At 40.2% G+C, this 27,556-nt stretch overlaps 1 protein-coding gene across 4 annotated transcripts in view; it reads left to right on the forward strand.

Annotated features, from left to right (window-relative positions):
* Window positions 1–27,556, forward strand: part of LOC134337415 (protein strawberry notch homolog 2-like) — a 186,344-nt gene that overhangs the window by 91,668 nt on the left and 67,120 nt on the right. For all 4 annotated transcript variants that reach the window (XM_063032390.1, XM_063032393.1, XM_063032391.1 and 1 more), the window contains 9 exons: window positions 8,714–8,836; window positions 13,118–13,192; window positions 15,589–15,682; window positions 17,311–17,471; window positions 21,302–21,435; window positions 21,790–21,877; window positions 22,424–22,567; window positions 23,034–23,169; window positions 25,536–25,641. In XM_063032390.1, the coding sequence (XP_062888460.1) occupies window positions 8,714–8,836; window positions 13,118–13,192; window positions 15,589–15,682; window positions 17,311–17,471; window positions 21,302–21,435; window positions 21,790–21,877; window positions 22,424–22,567; window positions 23,034–23,169; window positions 25,536–25,641 (1,061 nt within the window). The remainder of the gene's footprint in view (window positions 1–8,713; window positions 8,837–13,117; window positions 13,193–15,588; window positions 15,683–17,310; window positions 17,472–21,301; window positions 21,436–21,789; window positions 21,878–22,423; window positions 22,568–23,033; window positions 23,170–25,535; window positions 25,642–27,556) is intronic.

The following is a 27,556-nucleotide window of genomic DNA, read 5'->3' on the forward strand; positions in this document are numbered from 1 at the left end:
TGAAGAAGTCCTCAATGACAGTCTGGGCTACACCCATGCTGGAACTGGCTGAGTCTATAACCCTCTGCAGCCACTTGCAATTTTGTGCATTAGAGGTACCATACTGAACTGTATATCTGTTGAAAACTTTGCAAGAGTCATCGGTGACATAGCAAATTTTTCCACGCTCCTAATGAAGCAGAGAGCTAAGTTAGAAAAGGTGTATTGAAAGACCTATGTTGTCTCTCTCTTTTGCCTGCTCAATAGATACCCTTTCAACAAGGAATGTGTCCCATCTTGGTTTAGGAAAGATCTCCTATTAGTACAACTCCTTACTCTCCTGGAACTGATGCCAGTGTGCTGTGAAAGGAGCCACTCCCACACCAACCGTACCGCTCTGTTTTCTCCCGTGGCAAAAGGGGAAGCCAACAGACATAGCTCTTTCAATATACCTCTTTTCATGCAACTCTGCTTCATTAGGAGTTTGAGAAGATTTGCTGTCTCATATAATCTTTAGAATATCTATCTTAATATAAGACCTTTTTAACTAGTTGGGATCAGAAGTTTTCTACAACGTGCCTAGCTAAATCCTCGGTTACCTGCAGTTATTAAAATTTATTAAGTAGGTATTCATCATTCTGTGAAACTGAAACTGACTGTGACTCATTTTTGTAGGAAAGAAATGACTAGTGTAAAACCACTATGTGTTATATAGTAGAGGTTGCAGGGAGGGAGAGCAGAATGGGTTGATGATGTGTAACATTCTGTAAATGATTTAGCAATACAGATCATGTACATACTGTAAATGTGAAGCAAAAATGGAAAATACTCAAAATACACAAGAAATATGGGTACTTCAATGGAAAAAAATGAATAGGATATACATTTGGTTACAGGATATACTTGTTGGGTGAATTATTTGTCAGTACCATTGAGTAACTCAGCTTTGTTAATGATGTTTGAAATCCACAACTTGGTGGAGGGAAACACATTTGGGATGAGACAAGAAATGCTGGCATTGGAAGCAAACAGGATGATTAATGAGTGCACATAAAAGTTGCTGGTGAACGCAGCAGGCCAGGCAGCATCTCTAGGAAGAGGTGCAGTCGATGTTTCAGGCCGAGACCCTTCGTCAGAACTAACTGAAGGAAGGGTCTCGGCCTGAAACGTCAACTACACCTCCTCCTAGAGATGCTGCCTGGCCTGCTGCGTTCACTAGCAACTTTTATGTGTGTTGCTTGAATTTCCAGCATCTGCAGAATTCCTGTTGTTTGTGATTAATGAGTGCATTTGTTCTGTGGCATTTTTCTCAGTATGTGCCTCTTATGTTTCAAGAAGATATGTTATTTCGGTAAAACAAAAAATGAGGTAGAGTGAAAATGGAATTGAGAGCAAGAAGTATGCAATACAGTGGCACGCAAAAGTTTGGACATCTCTGGTCAAAATTTCTGTTACTGTGAATAGCTGAGTGAGTAAAAGATGAACTGATTTCCAAAAGGCATAAAGTTAAAGATGACACATTTCTTTAATATTTTAAGCAAGAAAACTTTTTTTATTTCCATCTTTTACAGTTTCAAAATAACAAAAAAGGAAAAGGGTCTGAAGCAAAAGTTTGGGCATCCTGCACGGCAGTTCTTAGTAACACCCCCTTTGGCAAGTATCACAGCTTGTAAACACTTATTGTAGCCAGCTAAGAGTCTTTCAATTCTTGTCTGGGGGACTTTCGCCCATTCTTCCTTGCAAAAGGCTTCTAGTTCTGTGAGATTCTTTGGCTGTCTTGCATGCACTACTCTTTTGAGGTCTATCCACAGATTCTCAATGATGTTTAGGTCGGGGGACTGTGAGGGCCATAGCAAAACCTTCAGCTTGCGCCTCAAGGTAGTCCATTGTGGATTTTGAGGTGTGCTTAAGGATCATTATCCTGTTGTAGAAGCCATCCTCTTTTCATCTTCGACTTTTTTGCAGACGGTGTGATGTTTGCTTGGTATTTAATTGAATTCATTCTTCCCTCTACCATTAAATGTTCCCCGTGCCACCGGCTGCAACACAAGCCCAAAGCATGATCAATCCACCCCCATGCTTAACACTTGGAGAGGTGTTCTTTTCATGAAATTCTGCACCCTTTTTTCTTCAAACATACCTTTACTCATTGAAGGCTAAAAGTTCTATTCAGAAAGTTCAAAGGAACATCTAAACAAGCCTGATGCATTTTGGAAACAAGTCCTGTGGACTGATGAAGTTAACATAGAACTTTTTGGCCGCAATGAGCAAAGGTATGTTTGGAGAAAAAAGGGTGCAGAATTTCATGAAAAGAACCCCTCTCCAACTGTTAAGCACGGGGGTGGATCAATCATGCTTTGGGCTTGTGTTGCAGCCGGTGGCACAGAGAACATTTACTGGTAGAGGGAAGAATGAATTCAATTAAATACCAGCAAATTCTGGAAGCAAACATCACACCACCTGTAAAAAAAAGCCGAAGATGAAAAGAGGATGGCTTCTACAACAGGATAATGATCCTAAGCACACTTCAAAATCCATGATGGACTACCTCGAGGTGCAAGCTGAAGGTTTTGCCATGGCCCTCACAGTCTCCTGAGCTAAACGTCATTGAGAATCTGTGGATAGACCTCAAAAGAGCAGGGCATGCAAGACGGCCCAAGAGTCTCACAGAACTAGAAACCTTTTGCGAGGAAGAATGAGTGAAAATCCCCCAAACAAGAATTGAAAGACACTTAGCTGGCTACAGAAAGCGTTTACAAGCTGTAATACTTGCCAAAGGGGGTTTTACTAAGTACTCACAACATGCTGGAGGAACTCAGCAGGTCGGGCAGCATCCGTGGAAACGACGAGTCAACATTTCGGGCCGGAACCCTTCGTCAGGACTGTAGAGGGAAGGGGCAGGGGCCCTGTAAAGAAGGTGGGGGGAGGGTGGGAAGGAGAAGGCTGGTAGGTTCCAGGTGAAAAACCAGTAAGGGGAAAGATAAAGGGGTGGGGGAGGGGAAGCAGGGAGGTGACAGGCAGGAAAGGTGAAGAAGGAATAGGGGAAAACACAATGGGTAGTAGAAGGAGGCAGAACCATGAGGGAGGTGATAAGCAGCTGAGGGAGGGGGCAGAGTGAAATAGGGATAGGGGAAGGGAGGGGGAGGGAATTACTGGAAGTTGGAGAATTCAATGTTCATACCAAGGGGCTGGAGACTACCTAGACGGTATATGAGGTGTTGCTCCTCCAACCTGGGTTTAGCCTCATCATGGCAGTAAAGGAGGCCATGTATGGACATATCTGAATGGGAGTGAGAAGCAGAGTTGAAGTGGGTGGCTACTGGGAGATCCTGTCTGTTGTGGCGGATGGAGCGGAGGTGTTCGACGAAGCGGTCCCCCAATCTGCGTCGGGTTTCACCGATGTAGAGGAGGTCGCACCAGGAGCACCGGATGCAATAGATGACCCCAACAGACTCACAAGGGCTATGCTTGCCTCTTCGCTGGTTATGTGGAACAGTCTGTGCTCCAAACCTATTCTGGTGCTGCTCCCCAACTTTTCCTTCCGTACATTGACGACTACATTGGTGCTGCTTCTTGCACCCATGCTGAGCTCGTCAATTTCATCGACTTTACTTCTAACTTCCACCCAGCCCTCAAATTCACTTGGTCTATCTCAGACACTTCTCTCCCCTTTCTCGATCTCTCGGTCTCCATCTCTGGAGACAGACTGTCCACTGACATCTTCTACAAGCCCACTGACTCTCCCATTAACTACCTCGACTATACCTCTTCCCACCCCGCCACATGCAAAAATGCCATTCCCTATTCCCAGTTCCTCCGTCTCCGCCGCATCTGCTCCCAGGATGAGGCTTTCTGTTCCAGGACATCTCAAATGTCCTCTTTCTTTAAGGATCGTGGTTTCCCTTCTGCCGTCATCAATGATGCCCTCACCCGCATCTCTTCCATTTCCCGCACTTTGGCCCTCACCCTATCCTCTCGCCACCACAACAATGACAGAGTTCCCCTTGTCCTCACCTACCTCCCCACCAGCCTCCAGATCCAGCACATTATCCTCCGCATCTTCCACCACCTTCAACAGGACCCCACCACTAAGCACATCTTTCCCTCTCCACCCCTCTCCGCTTTCCGCAGGGATTGGTCCCTCAGCGACTTCTTGATCCACACATCCCTCCCCACGGATCTCCCACCTGGCACTTAACCCTGTAAGCGCAAGTGCTACACCTGTCCCTACACCTCCTCTCTTGCCACCATTCAGGGCCCCAAACAGTACTTCCAAGTGAGGCAACACTTCACTTGTGAGTCTGCTGGGGTCATCTATTGCATCCGGTGCTCCTGGTGTGACCTCCTGTACATCGGTGAAACCCGACGCAGATTGGGGGACCGCTTCGTCGAACACCTCCGCTCCATCCGCCACAACAGACAGGATCTCCCAGTAGCCACCCACTTAAACTCTGCTTCTCACTCCCATTCAGATATGTCCATACATGGCCTCCTTTACTGCCATGATGAGGCTAAACTCAGGCTGGAGGAGCAGCACCTCATATACCGTCTAGGTAGTCTCCAGCCCCTTGGTATGAACACAGAATTCTCCAACTTCCAGTAATTCCCTCCCCCTCCCTTCTTCTATCCCTGTCACTCTGCCCCCTCCCCCAGCTGCCTATCACCTCCCTGCTTCCCCTCCCCCACCCCTTTATCTTTCCCCTTACTGGTTTTTCACCTGGAACCTACCAGCCTTCTCCTTCCCACCCTCCCCCCACCTTCTTTACAGGGCCTCTGCCCCTTCCCTCTACTGTCCTGATGAAGAGTTCCGGCCCGAAATGTTGACTCATTGTTTCCACGGATGCTGCATGACCTGCTGAGTTCCTCCAGCGTGTTGTGAGTGTTGCTTTGACCCCAGCATCTGCAGATTATTTTGTGTTTTATTATGTACTGCCATGCAGGGTGCCCAAACTTTTGCTTTGGGCCCTTTTCCTTTTTTGTTATTTTGAAACTGTAGAAGATGGAAATAAAAATTTTTTCTTGCTTAAAATATTAAAGAAATGTGTCATCTTTACCTTTATGCCTTTTGGAAATCAGTTCATCTTTTACTCGCTTAGCTATTCACAGTAACAGAAATTTTGACCAGGGGTGCCCAAACTTTTGCCTGCCACTGTATGTAAAAGCAACATGCTTCAACATTAACATTTCCAAGTTGGATATGGGCTTTCTGTTATAGAGTCGTACAACAAAACAAAGTTCAAAGTCCAAAGTAAAATTTATTATCGAAGTACATATATGTCACCATATACAACCCTGAGTTTTGTTTTCTTGCGGCATACTCAGTAAATCCAAGAAACGTGGTAGAATCAGTGAAAGACCGCACTAGCCCAGTGAATCCACGTTAACCACAATGCCCACCCAGTCAGTTCCAATTTCCTGCAATCTGCCCACATCGCCCTAAGTCCTATCGAGGTGCTCTTAAATGATACTGCTATAACTGGCTCAACTACTTCTAGCTCATTCGATGTACTTATCATCCTCTGCATGAAAAAGTTGCCCTTCAGATCCTTTTAAAATCTCTCCCCTCTATTCTCCCTAGTTGTGACTACCCTACTCTGGGGAAAAGAGGTTGGTTAAAATTTTCTTCAACTTCCTTGTTACTTGCCAAGTCATACTTCATCAACTGCCTTTAAAAAATATATTATCTTCAGAGACTTCAAATAAACATGCAAGATGCTCAATCATTGGAACTCCCTCAAAATAATGCTATTTAGTTTATACTGACTTTACATGTAAACTGTGAGAAGTTCACAGTGTTGTTTTACTTGTAAGATATAAGTTATGATCTATGAAGGTTACTTGAAGTTGCTAGAATATCATCTGAAATGCTTGGTGTAGTCAATTTTCCAGAAGCAGTTTTAGTCCTTGCCTTAGCAGTGTTGTCGAGTCCATTAGGCAAAACTGATAGAAGTGATCAGTATGCATATATGGTTATTGAACCCTGTGTAGATGAAAATAATTGTTATTTAAATACAGTTATAGCTGCTGTTAGTGTTGATTTACATCTGTACTTATTGTTAAAATATAATGTAAATTAAGTTCAGTAAAACTCAAGCAACCTGGCATCCTTGGGATTGTAGTGGTGCTAAACTAGCAGAGATTCTGGCCTGTTCAATTAATGCGTTTTGCCTTACAAGACGCGAAATGAAAGACTGTGTGGCGTGCCACTCCTCACACAGACCGTAGGTGGCCATTGACTCACGAAGAGTTCATCCGCCCTTTGACAGATTTTGTTTTTAGTCCTGCTGAGTGCCTACACCCCCTCCTTGGTTAACCGAAGTGCACCAGGGGGTGTGCTGGTTGAGTCGCCGACAACCCGACCCGAGACAGGTAGTACTGGGCTACGTGGTACCAGTAGCAAGGCAAGGCCCTCGAGGCCTGAGTCGACGTAGTAGTAGTAGTCAATTAATACCCAAGCATAATTTTATTTAACATTTTGTTAACAAGTTACATGGTATTAGAATAATTTTCAGTGAACCCAGAGATTAAAGTGAATGGGGAAACTGAGCCCCAGTGAGTTTTATTGGGTGTGGATGAGTTTTATAGAACCTGGTCCATATCAGCTAGTCCAATTCTGCTTGTCTCAAACCATCCCATATTCCATACTCTGGCTGGAAATCTATAGCCTCCAGCACACCCACAGCCCAGACCCTAGCCCACACTCTTGATACTGCAACCAGCACATGCCAGCTTCAGAGAAGAAGAGCTCAGTGGATGATCAGGAGCATTGATAGGAGAAAAGACATTGTCAAAACCCTGCATCGGGACTGGGAGTGGAGAGCTGAGATGGCAGAAAAGAGAGGAGAAAGAGAATGGCAAGAAAAGACTTGGCAATTGAGGGACCAAAAAGGGGTGTAAAAAGCTAGACAACTGGGAGCTCAGGGTCCCTCTGGTGCTTCTGGCTGTTAACATTTATTGTGCTTTCTGATTTGACATACAGATAACTCTTACTTTGCACCAATGCAGTGTTAAAAGATGCATTTCTGTGGAACAATATGGTCTTAGTTTCTCTACTTGATGAATGAAAAGAAGAATTGAATCACTATTTGCATTCTGCAGAAGGCATAATATAAATATTTCAAAAATCTCGTATTTAAAACTTTTCCCTTGTTGCGGAATATCTTTCCAAATATAAAGTCATTTTCACAGGAAAGATCTCTGATCTAAGTTGGCTTGATAGAGATGTGCAAGAAGATAAGAGGCGTAGACAGAGTGGTTAGACAGACTTTTTCCCCAGGGTGTAAATAGCTAAGGGGGCATAATTTTAAGGTGATTGGAGGGAAGTATTTGAGAATGTCAGAGGTAAGTTTTTTTTACAGTGTGATGAGTGCATGGGTGCCAGGGTTGGTGGTAGAGGCAGATACATTAGGGGCATTTAAGAAACTTTTAGATAGGCATTTGGATGATAGAAGAAGGAGGGCTATGTGGGAGCAAAAGGTTAGGTTAATCTTAGAGTAGGTTAAAAGGTCAGCACAATATTGTGAGCTGAAGGCCCTGTACTATGCAGTAATGTCCTACATAAGTAGTAGCATTTCAATTGAAATAAATCCCATCTGTACTGTGGAGGTGCTTCTCCATGCAAAGCACATGTTGTAGCAGAAAGTCAAATATTTTGCCCAGAAATGATGGACTTGATATTTGCCCTGCTGCTATACCCATCCTGGTCTGCTGGGTAAACTTAGGAGGTCATTAAACATTCTCAGTCTCTTAATATGAGACCCAAGCTTGATGCTTTACCCCCATCATAGTTTCTTATCAAAGCAGGTTGTGTGTTGTACGATTGTTACATTGCTTCAATCGGGCTTAGCTAATGCATTTGGGAGCCTCCTTTAAATATGATGCTGGTCAGCTACATTTACCGGGACCTGCGTAACATGGCTGCTTAAGGGAGATGAGAACAAGTTGTTTGACAGGATTAAGTTTTTTTTTCTTAGAGTTCCATACCCAGCCTGTGGAGTAAATCTGTCACCAATGGCAGCTTTCTGGGCCATGATCTACTCACAAAACCATTAGCCAATTTTGCACAGGCAAATCAGTGAGTCATTTTAAGTCATCGAGTGATTGGCGAGTTCAGCTTTAAATCTATCCTTCCATCAGTTGCTTTGACCCCTACCATCAGGCATGAGCTACCATCGCATTAGGACAAGAACAGCTTCTACCCCCAAGCCATAAGACTCCCTGCTACCACCCAGTTCTCATCATGTATGAAGCGCCAGCAGCATTATACTGTTTACTTTTTAACTGGTGTCATAAATGCACCATATTATTTGTTAATTTATTTGTGGAAATAGGACTTTGTGGTGCGTGTTTGTGTGAGTTATATGTACTATGTTGTGTACCTTGGTCTACAGGAATATTGTTTCATTTGGCGGTATACATGTGTATGGTTGACAGTAAACTGAACTTGAAATGCAAGTTCAAGTATATCTTTAATTAACAGTGATCAGAGCTCTCCTTGAGTCTCCTTCCTTCCCTGGAATGTATGCTTGTGGAATATTCTAATTTTCTTATTCTAATAACAAGGAAAATATTGAATCTTAGGAAAGAAGTTTATATTTTTAAAATATTTTAACCTTTATTGATTGTAATGATCACATGAATGCAGTATGATATTTCTTCTGAGAATAATACTTTAAAATTCATTCAGTGAATATTGCATCATTCAGCTGACTTTCATTTCTTTTGTATTTTGCAGGATATAAGTTACATTGATGATAGTGTCCTTTTCTCCTCACCTGAATCACTGCCTGATATAGCCGATACTGATGATTTTAATCTTGATGTTCTTACTCCGAGCCTTTGGGACGCAAGGCTTGAGGTCAGTATTAGAAAGCTGTAATTGCTTATTTTGGTTGCATAAGAGGCACACTTCCAAAGTTGAAAACTCAAAACTGAATAAGTTCTATATGGTGTTGATACTTTGTGATATGGTGAGCAGTTGATAATCACAGAGGCGTAATATGGTTCCCTAATGTAATCATCCAAAATGAATGTTGGAAAAGATCAAAAGTCCAACAAATAAAATGGAGAGATTCATAGTTGGAATATATAATTTGTGTAGATAAACTAGTTAGAAGCATCCCATCCCAGTCTTAAAGTTGACTATAGGACGTAACTGGCCCTTTGGCCCAACTCATCCATACCATCCAAGATGCCCCCTAAGCCGGTCCCATTTGCCTGTGTTTGGCCTATATTCCACTAAATCTTTTCTTTCCGTGTATTTGTCCGTATCTTTTAAATATCTCTTGGATACAGCTGTTGAGGAAATGAGTATGGAAAAAAACTTTGTGCTTTTAAAAATATACATTCAGTGGCCACTTTATTAGGTACACCAGTACACCTACTCATTAATGTAAATATGCAATCAGCAAATTATGTAGTAGCAACTCAATGCATAAAAGCATGTAAATAACATCAAGAGGTTCAGTTGTTGTTTAGACCAAACATCAGAATGGGGAAGAAATGTGATCTAAGTGACTTTGACTGTGGCATGATGGTTGGTACCATCAGGTATGTTTGAGTATCTCATTTGAGTATCCTGGATTTTCATGCGAGCAGTCTCTAGCGTTTGCAGAGAATGGTGCGAGAAGCCAGCAAACATCCTGTGAATGGCAGTTCTGTGGATGAAAACTCCTTGTTGATGAGAGAGGACAGAAGAAAATGGCCTGACTGGTTCAAGCTAACAGGAAGGTGATAATAACTCAAATAACCACGTGTTGCAACAGTGGTGTGCAGAACAGCTTCTCTGAACACATACCACGTCAAACCTTGAAGTGAATGGGCTATAGCAGCAGATGATGTTGGTGTACCAAATAGGTATACCTAATAAAGTGGCAATTGAGTGTCTATTGTTATTGGTAATCAAGGGAGAATATTTTACCACTTCTGTTGGAGTTTGTTCATTTATAACTCATATCGTGAGCACCTCCTAGCAAGAGGTCTGACTGGTAAGGCAGACGAACTGGACCTGGAAAGTTATATAGGACTGGGATATTATAGTCATTATAAACACTGCCAAGAGAGGGATAGGACTGGCAGCTTAATGTTTTGAGGTGCAGGTGTTTTAGGTGGAATAGAAGCAGAGGAAAGAGAGGAGTGGGAGTAGTGGCAATTTTTGAATAAAGGAAATAGTCACAGGTAAAATGAAATTAATGAAGGAACATCCACTGAGGCTTTATCAGTGGAGCTGGGAAATAAGAAGGGTATGATCACATTGTTGGGATTGTACTATAGGTCCCCAAATAGTCAATGGGAATTAGAAAACCAAATATGCAGGGAGATTAAACGGAGTTTTAAGAATAATAGGGTTGTCATAGTCGGGGTGGGGTGGTTAACTTCCCCAACATAGACTGGCACTGCCATACTGTTAAGAGTTTAGGTGGGTGGAATTTGTGGAGTTTGTTCAAGAAACTTTTAATATATGGTATGTAGAGTGTTACACTAGGGATAGTGCATATCTTGACCTACTGCTGGGTAATAAGGTGGAGCAAGTGACTGAGGTGACAGTGAGGAGCACTTTGGGACCAGTGACCTTAATTCTATTACTTTTAAAATATTTATGGAAAGGGACAGAACTGGTCCATTGGTTCAGATTCTAAATTGGGGCAAGGTGAATTTTGATAGTATGAGAGAAGCTTGCAAAGGTTGATTACAGTAGGTTGTTTGTGAACAAAGGGACCACGAATGAGTTGGGAGGCTTTTAAAGGTGTGAGGTAGTGAGAGCTCAAAGTCGGCATGCCTGGAGGAATAACAGCTAAGGCTGCAGGAGTAACGAGGATAGTGAAGTCACAGCCAGAAAAAAGGAAGAATCGGTCAGATACATTCAATTAGGACAAAATGAATCCCCAGAGGACTACAAAGGAAAGAAAAAGTGTACATAAAAAGGAAATCAGCAGGGCAAAAAGGGGGCATGAGATAACTTTGACAGAGAAGAGTAATAAAAATTCAGAGGTTTTATATGTTTATTGAGGGGAAAAAGAGTAACTAGAAAGAGAATAGGAAGGACCCCTAAATGACCAAAGGAGGACATCCTTATGTGGGGCCACAGATGACGACCAAGGTCCTTTATCAAGACTTCTTCTCTGTTTTTACTGTGACATGAGAAAGACATGAAGACTTCAGAAACAGGAGAGGCAAGTGGAGAGCTCTTGGGGATAATCTCCATTACAATAGAGGAGGTGGTGAATATTGTATAAAGTCCAGGACCTGATCAAGGTTATCCAAGAACATTGGGAGAGAAAAATTTCGGGGGCCCTGGCTGAGATACTGACACCATTATTAACCATTGGGAGGTGTTGGTAGAAAAACCCCGATCTGTAGGCCAGTAAGTCTAAAATCTGTGGTTGGTAAATTACTGTAGAATGTGGAATTACTGTGGAATAAGATGTATGTAGACCTGGAAAGATGACGGTTAATTGTGTATTACTTATTTATTTGGCGATACAGTACACAATAGGCCCTTCCAGCCCTTCTAGCCCTTCAAGCCACTCTGCCCCAGTAACCCTCAACAAACCCGATTAACCCCTAATCTTGGGGCAATTTATAATGACCAGCTAACCTGCCCATGAAGTAGACAACATGCCTTTATGCATGGGAGATCATATCTTACAAACTTGATTGAGTTTTTTGTTGAGGTGACAGAGAAAGTTGGGACCAGTGACTCTACTATGGACTTCAGTGAGGCTTTTGGTAAGGTTCCACATGGTAGGCCACTCTGGAAGGTTAGATCACATGAAATCCAGGGAGAGCTGGCTATATTGCTTGATGGTAGTGGGGAGTGTTGATAGAAGATTCTTTGCCACACTGGAGGCCCAAGACTAGTGGTGTGCCTCAGGAATTGGTGTTGGATCTATTATTGTTATTTATACAAATCATTTGGATAAGTATGTACAAGGCATGATTAGTAAGTTTGCAGGTGACACTAAAATGGGCGGGATAGTGGACAGTAATAAAGGCAATCAAAAATGACAGGAAAATCTTGATCAGCTGAGTAAGTGGGCCAAGGAATAGCAAATGGAGTTTAATTGGATAAGTGCAAGGTGTTCGTTGCATTTTGGAAGGTCAAAGCCAGGTTGGCTTTCACAATGAATGGCAGAACCCTGGGGTGTTGCAAAACACAAAAGACCTTAGAGTGCAAATACGTGGTCCTAAGAAGGTGGAGTCACAAGTAGACAGGGTGGTGAAGAAAGCTTTGGTGCTGTGGCCTTTGTAAGTTGGGAGGCTATGAAGTTGTACATAATGCTGGTGAGGCAGCACTTGTAGTATCATGTTCAATTTTGTTTGTCCTGCTATAGGAAAGATGCTATTAAACTGGAGCAAATGCAGAAAATGACTTGAGGATCTGAGTTAGAGGGAGTAGTTGGACATGCTAGAACTTTATTCCTTAAGGGTGTAGGAGAATAGGAGATGATCTTATAAAGGTGCATAATATCATGAGCGGCATAGATTGGGTGGATGCAATCAGTCTTCTTCCCCAGAGTTGTGTTGTCAAGAACAAGGGGACATAAGTTTAAGGCGAGAGGGGAAATATTTCAGAGGAACTTGAGCGGCATTTATTTTTACATAAATCTTATCTACATGGAATCTGCTGCCAGATGAAGTGGTTGATGTAGGTACAGTAGCAGTATTTAAAAGACAGTTGGACAGGTACCTAGATCAGAATGGTTTAGAAGGTCGCTGGCCAAACACTGGCCTATGGGACCAGCTTGGATGGGACATCTTAGTTGGCATGGACCAATTGGGCTGAATGGTCTGTTTCCATATTCAATCATCTTCAGGGCCTTCCACAATAAAGCTGCTAAAAGAATAGTTAAAGATAATTCAAGAATTAAAGCTGTTGTTCCCTCATTTTTTTCCTATTTAATGAATCATTCTCCCTCTCCCTTACTGCACTCTTTTCTCCATTCCTGTTCATAACAGTTCTTCTGTCTGCCCTCAGGTGCTGATGGTCCTTTTCATCATAACCCACCCTCACTTAATGTTCATATTCCCACACTTTAACCTTCCCTTAGCTATGGCAGAGCCTTACTATGAAAAAAGATGAGCAGTTTGTTTGGTGTGCTACTGAATTAAATTATCTCTGTCTCTTGTTTCTTTACAGCTTCCCCTTCCACCTCCAACTCAGTCATTTTCAAATCACCTGCAAATCAGCAATGGCTTGACACATTCTTTTCAGGTAATTTTTCTGCCAGTAATTTACAACTATGGTATACTTTATTGAAAACATGAAGAATTAAAGCAGTATTTAGCTTGCCCAGTATGTTGGTTACTTTAACTTCATCACGTTAATCTCATTATGTGATTTGTGGCTAATCTTTCCAGGCCAGGTGAAGGGGTCTCAACCCAAAACGCTGACCATTCATTTCCCTCCATTGAGTTCCTCCAGCACTTTGTGCATTGCTCCAGATTGTAGCATCCACATGTCTCCCCTCCATGGCAAATCTTTGCCCTACATTTTGTCAATTAGCACTGTGACAAAAATTTCCCGGAAGATTTCAGGAAATTATTTAAGTTTAGAATTGCATGTAATTTAAAGTATGTATGAATCCAAATTAAATTTGTAATGACTCAGTCTAGTACCCTACAGTTCTTAAATTCTATGTCCTATTTGATCTACCATTGATTAAGTCACAAATGGTGTGGTGAGAAATAACTTCTAGGTTCAGTTTAATCTATTAACTGTAACCAAAGTCCACAACTGAAGATGGGAACAGTACCATACTGCTCTGATGTGAGGAGACCCAAAGTTTACAATGGACTAAAGTTTTATTTATTTGGAGACTTGGCATGGAACAGGCCTTTCTGGCCCAGCGAGCCACGCTGCCCAGCAGCCTACCTATTTAACCCTAGCCTAATCATGGGACAATTTATCATGACCAATTAACTTACCTACTGGTATGTTTTTGGACTGTGGGAGGAAACCAGGGGACCCAGAGAAAAACCACACGCTCACAGGAAAGCTGTTCAGGCTTTTCACAGAGGATGTCAGAATTGAACTTTGAACTCCTTTCCAGCTGTAATAGTATTGTGCTAACCTCCAAGCTCCCATGGCACCCTTAAATTTTCATCCAAGGGAATGACTGACATTCTGAAGAGTGGTGTAGGTGAACCCAGCTGCTTCTGTAAATGATATTTTCTTTGCAGGAAAAATGTTTAGGATAGCTAGCAGATCCTGGTTGCAGTTAAAATTTTAAACACACCCTGATCCCTCATTCCCTACTCTGCATCCTTTTCCCCGTAGGATTGGCTTCCCATTACCCCAGGATTTCAACTCTTCGATATTTTACTTTTATTTTATACCAACGATAGGATACAATTTTTGTTGAGACCAGCAGGTCTTAGGTCCTTATTTTCTAACAAATATTCGTGTTCAAATGTTTCGAAGAAATGCATCCGTTAGTATGAGAATGGAGGATCCTTGGGTACAGCCTTAAAACAGGGATATAAATCTGAAATTTACTATTCAACACAGTAAAAAAAAAATCCAACTTTAGTGCCATCCACAGAAATCACTTAATCACATCAATGCATTAAGGTACTACAAAAGGAAAACAAGAGGAAAAAAAGGATGTCCCTTTAAAACAGAGATGACGGGGAACTTCTTCAGCCAAAGCGCATTGGATTTATGGAACTCAATCCCACATGCGGCTGTCAAAGCCAAATCACTGGGTTCATTTAAGGCAGAGTTTTGATAGGTTCTTGACAAGTAACAGGTGTGTGCACTCAATTGTCACTTGATTACCTCCTGTACCTAATAAAGTGACCACTGAGTGTGTGTTTGTGGTCTTCTGTTGCTGTAGACCATTCACTTCAAGGTTCGGCGCGTTGTGCAATCAAAGATACTCTTTGGTTTTATAGGTTCTGAGGTGAATGATAAGTTTAATGTGGGAGTGGATGTCTCTTCCATAATAGGGGCAGGAGGTGCCTGACAGGATGAGTGGATAGGTAGTTTGTGATGTTGTCCACTCATTCAGCTTTCTACGTTAGCCCTCTTGTGTACTCCCTGGGCATGGCCTCAAGATTCTCAATACAGTATCACCCTGAATATTCCTACTCCACTTTGAGCAGTCATAGGCCAGAAACATTGCTTTTCCTCAAGGAGAATCGGAACATATCAATCAAAACCTGGCAGTAATTCAGTTTGTGCAACAGAATTTGAAACTGATCTCTGCAGTCACATAGTAGATTATCTTTCATCTTTCAACAATGGAAAAATTACTACATCTGTCTGTCTTTCAATGTACTGAAATGGTTCAGTACAGATTTTATTTTACTGAGTAACCACACCCTTTTGTGAAAGATTGTTCAACCTTGATGGGGTATTTCAGATACATTTATTGAGTAACATTTTAAAGGCTGACTGTCTTTGAAAGAAAACTGCATTACCTGGACAGGAACAATTACCAATTCTAAAATACTTGTCAATTTAAAGCTAAGATGACACAAATGTTGTTCATATCTTAAAACTGGCAATGAACAGAAAGTATAAAATATGCCATTTTACTATGAAGGTAAACAAAAGCAAATTTCACAAAATCTCAGTAAATTTTCCACGTTCTGATGTTTATTTAGACATCAATACAGCTGGAAGAAGAAGAAGAATCTGATGAGGAGCCTGAGGAATTGGGGCATGCAGAAACATATGCAGACTATGTACCTTCCAAATGTAAGTGGTGATAATTTGCTGTGTGGTCATTGGTTGTGATAAATGTGTGAAGTACTTACCATATTATGTTTGGTCATTGAATTGCCTTATCACACCTGAAACAGAAATGTATTTTAAAAACAAAATTAATTTGTGCTCAAATATCCTAAGGTCTACTGAGAAATGCATGTGATATTTGAGAGATTTAAATGCAACATCTACAACCTTAATTGTTTTTTACAGATTCCTCCTCCTCATGCACTTCCAGTAGCACTTATTGTCACATATTGTCCTCCTTCCTCCCTAATGTACTTCATCATTGTTACGGCGAAAGGATCTATCCACCCTGGATGTCCTCTTTTCTTCCCCCTCCATCGAGTAGAAAATACAAAAGCCTGAAAGCACATACCACTAAGTTCTAGGATAGTTTCTATTCCACTGTTGAATAGTCCCTTCGTATGACTAGATGAGCTTTTGATCTGACAATCTTCTTGTTCTGACCTTGCACCTTACTGTCTGCATTTTCCCTGTATCTGTCACACCTTATTCTGCAGTCCATTATTGTTCTCCCTTGTACTACATCACTGCACCATATTTAAATACTCCATATTGTAAATTGTTCCGTGATTAGCCTAAGGTTAAATCAGTGGTTACTTGGCAGCGCGGCCAGAAGAGCCTATTCCACGCTGAATCTCAAATAAATAAGCAAATGGAAAGTTTATCACAGTACCCTCAGTACCTGCAACAACAATGAGCCAATTTGGCAATTTATCCTTGGCCTTCTACCCCCAACTATTTATATGATTTCTTTTCAGCAGTATTATCCTAAAACAAAGTCTACGTTGACAGAACTTGACCTTTCATTCTCCTCTCAATGATCGTAAGACGGTTGTCACTTCTGTTTGACAATAACTCCTAAATAAACTGTAATTTCCTTTAAATTCACATGATTAAGGCTATTTGTTTTATTTGGAGTAAGCTTTAAAGCACCCATCTTCTCAGTGTTCATCATCTTCTCTACTTCCTTTTACGTATATCGCACAAATGCTTAGGTGATGCCCAGGGTTGGCACTAGCTTCCTCCTCAGTTTTTAGCTCTTTTTCTTCTGAACCACCAGCTGTATCCCCTACTTTTCAACGTTTGCTAACAGAATCTCATCAGACGTTGGTTTCTTCAAAGGCATTTACCCATCATAATCGACAGTTATCCAGAATAGCAAAGATTCTCACATATTTCTTCATGGTCAAACCAGCCTCCCGTGCCTTCTCAGAAACCAGATTGAAAACTTTTAGGCCTGCCTTAAGATCTTTGCCTGGTTTTATCCACTTTACTTGAAGATTCACTTTCATTCATTTTCCTACTCTCTTCCAACCCTTGGTTCCTTCATAATCTGTCCATCATATCAGTGACTACTGAAATTAGCCATTTTTCAATCTTTGAATTCATTTCTTCTTGCAAAAGATATTCTCACCCACAAATGCAAATTTGTGCTCTTCGCTTAATGTTAGAAAGCTTGCTAAAAATAATCCTGTTACTAAATGGATATATTATGTAAAATAATATGGCTGCTGTTTGACTGTTTTAGAATGGCTATTTGTCCAATGTATCGTACTGAAATATCTCAGCAATTATATTATTTTCATATGCAGCTAAAATTGGAATTAACCACCCAGACAGGGTGGTTGAAACAAGTACACTGTCTAGTGTACCACCTCCAAACATCAGATACACCCTTCACCTTCCTCCAGCGACAATTTCAAATGGCGCACTGTCTGCACTACAACTAGAAGCAATCATCTATGCATGTCAGGTATAGTGTATGATTAATATAACATTATGTGTCTGTTATAGTTGAAATATTCATAAACTGATTAATAAATTTCCAAATTAAAAAAAGATTCGAGCTGCTCTTTTTCCACATTTGTGCTTATTATGTAAGTGACCCTACCAATCCACTTAAGCAGTATCTTCTTGCTTTAGATCACCTTCATTACTTTAAAAAAAAGTTTAAGTCCAATACCCTTGGATTGATCATGTATTGGAATGGCTATTTCTCTTCTTCACAGTACTCTTAAAAACAAGAGATTCTTCAGTTGCTGGAAATCCAGAGTAACACATACAAAATGTTGGAGAAACTCAGCAGGTCAGGCAGCATCTTTGGAGAGGAATAAACAGTCATTGTTCAGGCTGAGACCCTTCATCAGGATGAAAGGAAGGGGGAAGAAGCCAGAATAAGAAGTTGGGGAGGGGGGAAAAGAGTATAAGAAAGAAGGTGATAGGTGAAGCCAGCTGGGTGGGGAAGAGGGGACGAAGAGAGTAGCTGGGAGATGATAGGTGGAAAAGGTAAAGGACTGAACAATGAATCTGTTAGGAGAAAAGAGTGGATCATGGGATGATGAGAAGGAGAGGTGGCACCCGGGGAGGTGATAGGCAGGTGAGGAGGAGATAAGAGGTAAGAGGGGAGCCGGAGTGGGGAATGGAAGAAGAGGGAAGGGGAAGGTGAAAAATTACCAGAAGTTAGAGAAATCAATATTTATACTGTCAGGTTGAAGACTATTGGGACAGAATATGAGGTGTTGCTCCTCCAACCTGAGGTTGGTCTCATTGTGGTAGCAGAGAAGACGATGAACTGACATGTCAGAATGAGAGCGAGGATTCGAATTAAAATAGTGAGCCATTGGGAAATCCTGCTTGTTGTGGATGGAGCAAAGGTCCTCGACATTTCTATTGACATTACTCTTTAGTTTTGAAAATGAGTTTTCATGATACTTACTATCGTGTCATCTCTCACATTAACAAATACACTTAGCTCTGTTAATACAACTTACCATGCTACCATTTGTGTTCCTAACTTTGGGTTGTGCATCTATAATTGTAAATATTACACAGGTTGAGTACCCTTAAACAAAAACCTCCAAAATCCAAATTTTTTTGAGTACTGACATGATGTCACAAATGGAAATTGGCACAAGGTGCTGGAAAAGCTCCCAGGCGATGCAGACCACAGACAGTTCTGAGAAGTGACCTCACGTATGTAATGAACAGAAGTTAATGCAAAATAGAAAAATACTGCACAAAGTGAAAAATTAAGATCTCAATCGTGAACTTGAAATAGTGGATTCATCAGCGTCGGAGTGATATGCTGATCATGAAACAGGCTAAGATCTATCATGACAAACTGGAAACTGAAGATAACTGAATAATCAGCAGACAGGTTGCAGAGCTTTAAGAAAAAGCAAAGCATTACATTTTTAAAGATTTGTGATGGAAAAGTATCTGCTGACAGGAAGTAGCAGAGAAATTTATTGAAACGTTTGTCAAGATTGTCGCTGACGAAAATATAACACGCTGAACGGCTGCATCAGTATATATGATGTGCAAGTGCTTACCGGTACTTACAAAGTGCTTACAAAGACTGCTTACCGGTAGCATATAAGACCATAAGATATAGGAGCAGAAATAGGCTACTCAGCCCACCGAGTTTGCTCCGCCATTCAATCATGAGCTGATCCGATTCTTCCAGTCATCCCCACTCCCCTGCCTTCACCCCATACCCTTTGATGCCCTGGCTAATCAAGAACCTACCTATCTCTGCCTTAAATACACCCAGTGACTTGGCCTCCACAGCCACTCATGGCAACAAATTCCATAGATTTACCACCCTCTGACTAAAGTAATTTCTCCGCATCTCAGTTCTAAATGGACACCTTCAAACCTGAAGTCATGCCCTCTTGCCCTAGAATCCCCTACCATGGGAAATAACTTTGCCATATCTAATCTGTTCAGGCCTTTTAACATTCAGAATGTTTCAGAATGAAAGATCCCCCCTCATTCTCCTGAACTCCAGGGAATACAGCCTAAGAGCTGTCAGACGTTCCTCATATGGTAACCCTTTCATTCCTGGAATCATTCTTATGAATCTTCTCTGAACCCTCTCCAATGTCAGTATATCCTTTCTAAAATAAGGAACCCAAAACTGCACACACTACTCTAAGTCTGGTCTCACAAGTGCGTTGTAGAGCCTCAACATCACATCCCTGCTCTTATATTCTGTACCTCTAGAAATGAATGCCAGCATTGCATTCACCTTTTTCACAACCGACTCAACCTAGGGGTTAACCTTTAGGGTATCTTGCATAAGGACTCCCAAATCCCTTTGCATCTCTGCATTTTGAATTCTCTCCCCATCTAAATAATGGTCTGCCTATTTATTTCTTCCACCAAAGTACATGACTATACACTTTCCAACATTGTAGTTCAAAATTGTATATAAATTCAGAGTTGGAAAGCTATCTCGTTAGATCTTCCAAAATCTGAAACACTTTTGGCCTCAAGCATTTCAGATAAAGTGTTCTCAACCTGTACTTTGTTATCTCTAAATATTAGGTCAGAAAGCATGATACAAAAGTTTACTTAGATGAACATGCAAACCAAAATTTGTTGGGTGTCTGGAATTTGTTCTGAACAACACTGGCCAAAAAGGATTCAAAACAGCAGGCAATAAAATCAATGAAGCACTTTGTTGATATCACCTACCGTGTGTTTGTGGATGTGTAGAATTCTTATTTACACTGAATGCAGTCACTAATCTGATAGGTTGATTGACCTCTTTGCTGCAATGTCCACAATAGAGTTAAATTAATGTTACTGATCCTGTGAGTTTAGTTTGATGTAAGTTAAAATATTGTATAGAGTCCGGCAAAAAAAACTGCATCAACCAGTCGCCCTATGTGATGTGATTTACTTTTCGTTGAAAGTTTGCACTGTTTTAAAATATAGAGATACAGCACGACAGTAGGCCCTTTTGGCCCAAAGAGTCTAAGCCGCCCAGTTACACCTATGTGATCAATTACCCTACTAACCCATACGCCTTTGTAAATATGGGAGGAAATCTATACAGCCACAGGAAGAATGTACAAATTCCTTACAGACAGTGGTGGAGTTGAACCTGGGTCGCTGGCACTGTAATAGCATTGTGCTAACTACTACACAACCATGCTGATGCCTTATATTACTTCAGTAATTTTGACAGCTACCTCCTTCAAATGCAGCATTTATGAGTCCTTACTATGAAAAGGTAATTATTTTTTTGTATCATTTTCAATGGCATTGATTCAAGTTGGTGACCTAATAGTTAAGGCGGGGATTCCCATCCATTTTTATACATTGGATCCCTACCATTAGCCGAGGCGTCCATGGACCTCAGGTTGGGAACTCCTGGACCAAAAACACTCGTTTTAGTCTTGCCAGGTGATTCAACTCTGAAAGGTCATAAGGATTCATAATGTTATATGTCCATGTCGACCAAGCTGTTTATCTAGGCTATTCCTATTTGCCTGCATTTGGCCCATGTACCTCTAAAGTTTTCCTATTGTAGCCAAGCCAGGCCAGATACTTATGTATGTAGCTCTAGCTGCTTTATACCAAAAGCCATTGTAGCAATGTAATTGAATTTTTTTCCTACCCTAGGTTGCAGGATCCTTCTATCCTAACAGTATATATTAAATTCATAAATCTGCTTATGGCAAATCAAGAATTATTAGAATTATTTATGTATGTAGATATGGACTATTTTGTATATTTATCATTAGGGGTTTTTCTGTGCAAAGGAAAAATTCTATTTCTTTGACATCTTTTTAGCAACATGAAATCTTGTTGGAAAATAACCATCGTGCAGGGTTTCTTATTGGTGATGGGGCTGGTGTCGGAAAAGGAAGAACTGTGGCTGGCATCATTTATGAAAATTACATAAGGGGCAGAAAGAAATCATTGTGGTAAGTGTGAAGTAACAACAGCATAAAAAAGTAAGGAATTTGACTTCTGTAATTTTTTAAATTTGCATTAAAATCACTATCTCATCATACAACTATTTTGATGTGAAGTCTGGATGTTTTGGGGAGATCAGGGATGTTCTCTGATCTTATGTGATTCTAACTGAATGGTGAAGCAGGCTTAGAGTCAGAGCAATGCTTTCATCTTCCTCTGTTTAATGCCTATTACTGTCATGAGTATAAGGAAATAGAATGCTAATTAACAAAATGTAATTTGCAAAAAATTCTAATTATATAGTACTATTGAACTACAAAGTAAACTCAGTGTTAATCAAGTTCAATGTTATCATGTTATAGGTTCAGTGTCTCCAATGATCTGAAATATGATGCTGAACGTGATCTTAGAGATATCGCTGCAAAAATTCCAGTGCATGCTCTCAACAAGGTATGCAGGGTAATGTTGGTATTTTAGATTATAATTTTCTATTTGTGTATAATTAGTGAAAATGAAAAAAGTTTATGATAATTGGAGGTAGTGTGAGGTGTTTCATTGTGAACGTAAAGTATTTTTGTCAGGTTGTCTTTTTCTCCATTGTTCACCTTGACACACAGACTGAGGAATTTAACCCGACCCAAAAAAGATGTGGAACTAATAAGATTAATATGAAGGCTATGTTGACTTTATATCTGGTTTCACTCTAAGAGAAAAAGGTTAAATTGGGGAGAGTGTAAGACGGGAAGCCAAAATGATCCTGTCAGCAATCTGACAGGTAGGGTAAGTTTAAAATTAACTGGGAAATGCCTTTTGACTGAATGAGAAGGAAGTTACTGTGCTGGGCCTGACACCAGTGGGTGAAGAAGAGTAGCCAGGAATGCTTTAACTCCTTGCCTTTTCTCCCTCATCCTTTGAACATTATTATTGTGACTTACATGTATGTCACTGTGTTTTCTAATTGGTAACCTGCATCAGAGTCCCCTTTAATTGATACAGATAAAGTATGGTGATACAGCTACTTCAGAAGGTGTTTTGTTTGCAACCTACTCGGCACTAATTGGTGAAAGTCAAGCTGGTGGCCAACATAGAACAAGGCTAAAGCAGATTCTGGATTGGTGTGGAGAACACTTTGATGGAGTTGTATCCTTTATGATTGATTGTAATTATTCACAAGCATTGTTTAAAGCCATTAATTGACCATCCTAATTTTTTTGCTGGGAAGTTAGTAGATCAGCTGAAAAGCTGCTCTCTGTGTAATGAAGTATCCCCACACTGAAATCTATGTACGTTCTCCACACGGTCACTGGGAGAACATACAAACACCTTAGATTTAGCAGGAGGAATTGAACCCTAACTGGTGATCATCTGGCGCTATAAAGCGATGAGGCTAACCGTTACATTACCGTGCCGCCCTGTTGGTGTTTGTGTGCAGAATTGATTGACTCATATATAATGTTAATCAGTGCAGTTCAGATTTACTTACTGAAACGTTCTGTTGTGTAAAGTTTGTAACCAGGTACAAATGGCGTTTCCATATGTGTGTTTGATCATGAAAGAACAACCTTACAGGAATTTTTGGAGTTTCCTTGACAGTATTGTGTCTTAGATCGTATTTGACGAATGTCACAAAGCAAAAAATGTCTGTTTGAATGGCAGTACCAAGTCCACAAAAACAGGTCTGGCTGTCCTGGAGCTTCAAAACAGACTTCCATACGCAAGAGTCGTTTATGCCAGTGCAACAGGTACCAGTATATTCCTCACAAACTGATTTGATGTGATAGACACTAAATGGAATATAATATTATAATTAATATTTTGAACTCTATGCTACTAGAGAATTGCTTCAACATTCCCTGCATTTAGCTGATCTACACATTAAGGGCTAGCATTCTAGACATTCGAATGGTGACGTGGCACTTGAATCACCTTGACAGACTTGCACTGGATACAAAACAGTCGATGAAGTTTTGGCTTTTGTCACAGCTAACTTATAGTTGTGAAATACCTTTAATATTTAGAAGTTTTTGAAATCTCTACAATTGGAAAAACTAGTTAACAATTTTTTTAAAATTTTAATTATTAATACACAGATAATTGTAATCATTGATATAAAGCAATTCTTTAAAAGTAATTTCTATTTTATCTCCTAATCTACAGCCCCAAATCCCTGTTGAGGTACAAACGTTTGTAAATATGGTTTTAGATCCAACATCTGGTTTGACCTGTCACAGAGTCTGGGAAGCTGTTTCCCATAGTGTAACGCTAATTAATCCCGACAGGATCAGTCTGTGGTATCAGATTCAGCCCCCATTAGTTAGTCAGTGGAGGCCAAAAGCATAATCTGGATCTAGCTTTGTTCTGAATGATAATAAGCAACAGTTCTATGTGGAATCGGTGACCGTAGCCAGCAGGGTTTAATGTTTACACATTAAGACACTGTGACGCCACCTGTACCAAGAGTGACCCTCTCTTTTCTAAAAGAATTATTTTATCCTTGAATTTGACGTGCTCATTAATCTTCAAAAGTTGCTTCATGGTAATAATCCCATAATGACAATAAAAAACTAGGGAATTGCACACCAACATCGAACAGCATTTGGCTGCAGTGGGAACTTCTATATTTTTTACTGGCTGCAGAGTAAAATGAAAGTTTACTAAATTAATTTATTGTAGCAGATATGACACCATGTAATTTGTGTCTAGCTAATATTCAGTATTTTTATAGGAATTGGCAATTGAATTAATAATATTTTGACTCTGCTATTGAAAAAATTATGATTTATGGTTTACTACTTATAACATTTGGGCTGTAAAAAATTATTTCCTCTGAAATAAGTGAAAACCAGAGAATTAGTACTCTTTATCAGGCAGAAAAGGATTCTTTTTATGTAGGCAGCCTGAGGGTACTGCAGCTGTGAACTTGAATCAAGTTGTTGGCTAATTCAGTAATCAAGGCATCCATTGTACAGAGTAAATACAATGCATGAATTATGTCTACAGCAGATGTTGTAACAAGTTGTTAAAAAAAAATTTTAAAGAATAAAGCAAATAGTCAAGTTATATTACATCAAACTATGCAGTGTATCATTTTATTAAATGTCTTCTCTCAGGGAAAAAAATAGATCAATGTAAGCAAACTCCGGGATTCATTCTCACTGAAGCAAGGGAGTGATCTACCACTCATGTTAAACAGAACTGGTGCTGTGCGTACCTATACCTATTTATCATTAACAGAATAAAAAATTGTCTTTTATTGCATGTTATAAAATAATTCTTAAGGATGAATTATGAGCTGGGTTAGTCTCTTGGCCTTTTATTTCTGCAACTTTGCATTTGAATTCATTTTTAGTACTACTCGGATTACACTTTCCCAGCTGTTTGCAGGGATCAGGGAAATGGTCAGCACTGAGGTTCATTTTCTTGTGGGCATAACCAGTAAACCCAAGATTTGAATGTATTGCAAGTTCTGTTTAAATCATATCCTAACTTTGGTGTAATATAAATGTAAGCTCATTAAGGGAATGAAAGAAAATTTTAGTCTCTGTCTTGGATACTGTAAAAAGTCAGTTTTAAGTCACCTGAGTGATTTTTGGGACTAGAATATAAGGTTTTTTTAATATATTTAAAACACTGGCACTGCCTTAAATAGTAAATAAAACTAGTGGATAGTTTCAGAAATTCACTTCCACCACTAACAGAGTACGCTGCCTGAATTCTTTTTTTTATTTATCCAATTTTCCCCCATTTGCTTAGCCTATACTTTGGAGTCCTACTCTATATACTACAGAAGAGTGACTGTCACTTACTTTCTGTGTTATCCATGGGTTAGGCCATTCAGCCCATCGAGTCTACATTGCTATTTGATTTATTTTCCCTCTCAACCCTGTGCTTCTGCCTTCTCCTCATAACCTTTGATGCGTTTACTAATCGAGAACCTAGCCACCTCTGCTTTAAATACACCCAATGACTTGACTTCCACAGATTCACCATCCCCTAACTAAAGAAGTCCTTTCTCTTCTCTGTATTAATAAAATTATCACATAAATTTGCAATAATAGTAATAAAAATGTTTCTACTAACCATTGTTCTTTTTTTCCATTATGTGAAGGTGCCTCAGAGCCAAAGAACATGGCTTATATGTGCCGTTTAGGTATTTGGGGAGAAGGCACACCATTCCGTCAGTTTGAGGATTTTCTCCGCGCTATTGAGAAGCGGTAAGTCTGGATTACAAGGTTCAAAGTAAATTTATTATCAAAGTACATGTATGTCACCATGCATGAACCTTATTAAGGTTATGTACTCCAGGTTACAAACCTAAACTTGAGTTTATTGTCATGTACACATGTTCACAGATGCAAAGGAAAATTTACTTTGCAGCAGCATCACAGGCCCACTGCATTCACAAAACAATTACACAAAATTAAACAAGAAAGAATGCAATTGGAACGGAAAAAAAACATGGTCCATTGGAGTGCAAAGTTATTACTATAATGTGGTGGCGGTACTCAAGAATCAAATGGTTAAAGGGAAGTTGCTGTTGTTGAACCTGGTGGAACAAGTCTTGCCCGATGTTTGTAGTGAGAAGACAGCACGACCTGGATGGTGGAGATCTTTGAGGTAGATGATGCCTTCTAGAGGCAGTACTTCATGTACATGTTTTTGATGGTGTGAGTTAATACTATAGTTTGTTGCTTAAGGCTTAACAAGTATAAAGCACACACAGATCTTGAAGTTGGACAGAGAAAGGATAATGATAGTTCTTCTAATTAATAATCTAGTTAGTTCTTTCCTGTACTCTTTTTCCTAAACTACATTTCCTCTTTCAAGTAATTATCTAACATTCTATCAAAGCTGCTTTTGCCTCTGTATCCACCACTACATGCATTGATGAGTTCCAAATGTAGGTGGATGGAGGCAAGGAGGGAGGGAGGGAGTTGATACAAGTGTAGAGAAAATAGATAGTAGAGGGTGTGAAATGGGACTGGGGTCATGTTCTGAGAGCTTGCATTGACACAGTGGGCTTCATGGTTTCCTTCGTCATGGTAAGAAAAGATGAGAAATAAATCTTAACTTTATTTCGCATCTTTAGTCCAATTAAATTTGTGTCCCTTTGTTGTCAATCCAACCTTCATATTCTTCCTTATGTGCTGTATTCATAAATGGACACATTATAGCTTTATCACATTATCAAGTTCTCCAAATTTTTGCGCTCCATGCTTTTTATAAAGCCTGGGCCCAGTTCACCTGGGAGTAGGCCCTTCTTGCCCTTAAAGCCATGCAACCCCACAAACCCAAATAACCCTAAAATAAACATAGGACAATTTACAATGACCAGTTAACCTACCTAGTATGTCTTTGGACCGTGGGAAGAAACTGGAGCACCTGGGGAAAGTCCACGTATTCCATAGGGAAGACGTACAGAGACTCCGTACAGAACTGTGCTAAAATTGAACTTGAACTCTGTAATGGCGTTGTGTTAGCTTGATGCTAAAGTTTAGTGACCTGAAGTATTAACCCAGATTCTCTGACCACAGTTGTCCTCCAGCCAAATGACCTTGATTTGGCCCTATTTATTATCTGTAAATTAAGTAAAGGTGTTGAAAATTTTTGACACATCAAGTTTTCAGCATTTGAAGAAAGAGAAGCGTAATTCCATTTGGGTTGGCTATCCTTTGCACATCATAAATATTTAAATGCTGCCTTCTGAAAATAAATTCTGTTTGATATGGGAGACAGGATTGACATCCAGTGCACTGCATCAGAGTAATTATATATAGTCATCATCAAGGGCCCACCACCATCCATGCCATGCTCTCTTCTCACTGTTGCCATTGAGAAGGAGGTGCAGGAGCCTTGGGTCCCGCACCGCCAGGGTCAGGAAACATTATTACCCTTCAACCATCAGGCTCCTGAATCAGTGTGGATAACCTGACTTACCTCAACTCTAAACTGATTCCACTTCCTATGGGCTCACTTTCAAGGACTCTACAACTCATGTTCTCAGTATTGTTTATTTACTTTACTTTTGTATTTTCACAGTTGTTTTCTTTAGCACATTGATTGTTTTACAGTCTTTGTATGCAGTTTTTCATTGTTCCTTTGTTCTTTGAATACCTGCAAGAAATGAAT

The sequence above is a fragment of the Mobula hypostoma genome, chromosome 24 (genome assembly GCF_963921235.1).
Source record: "Mobula hypostoma chromosome 24, sMobHyp1.1, whole genome shotgun sequence".
NCBI classification, from domain to species: domain Eukaryota; kingdom Metazoa; phylum Chordata; class Chondrichthyes; order Myliobatiformes; family Myliobatidae; genus Mobula; species Mobula hypostoma.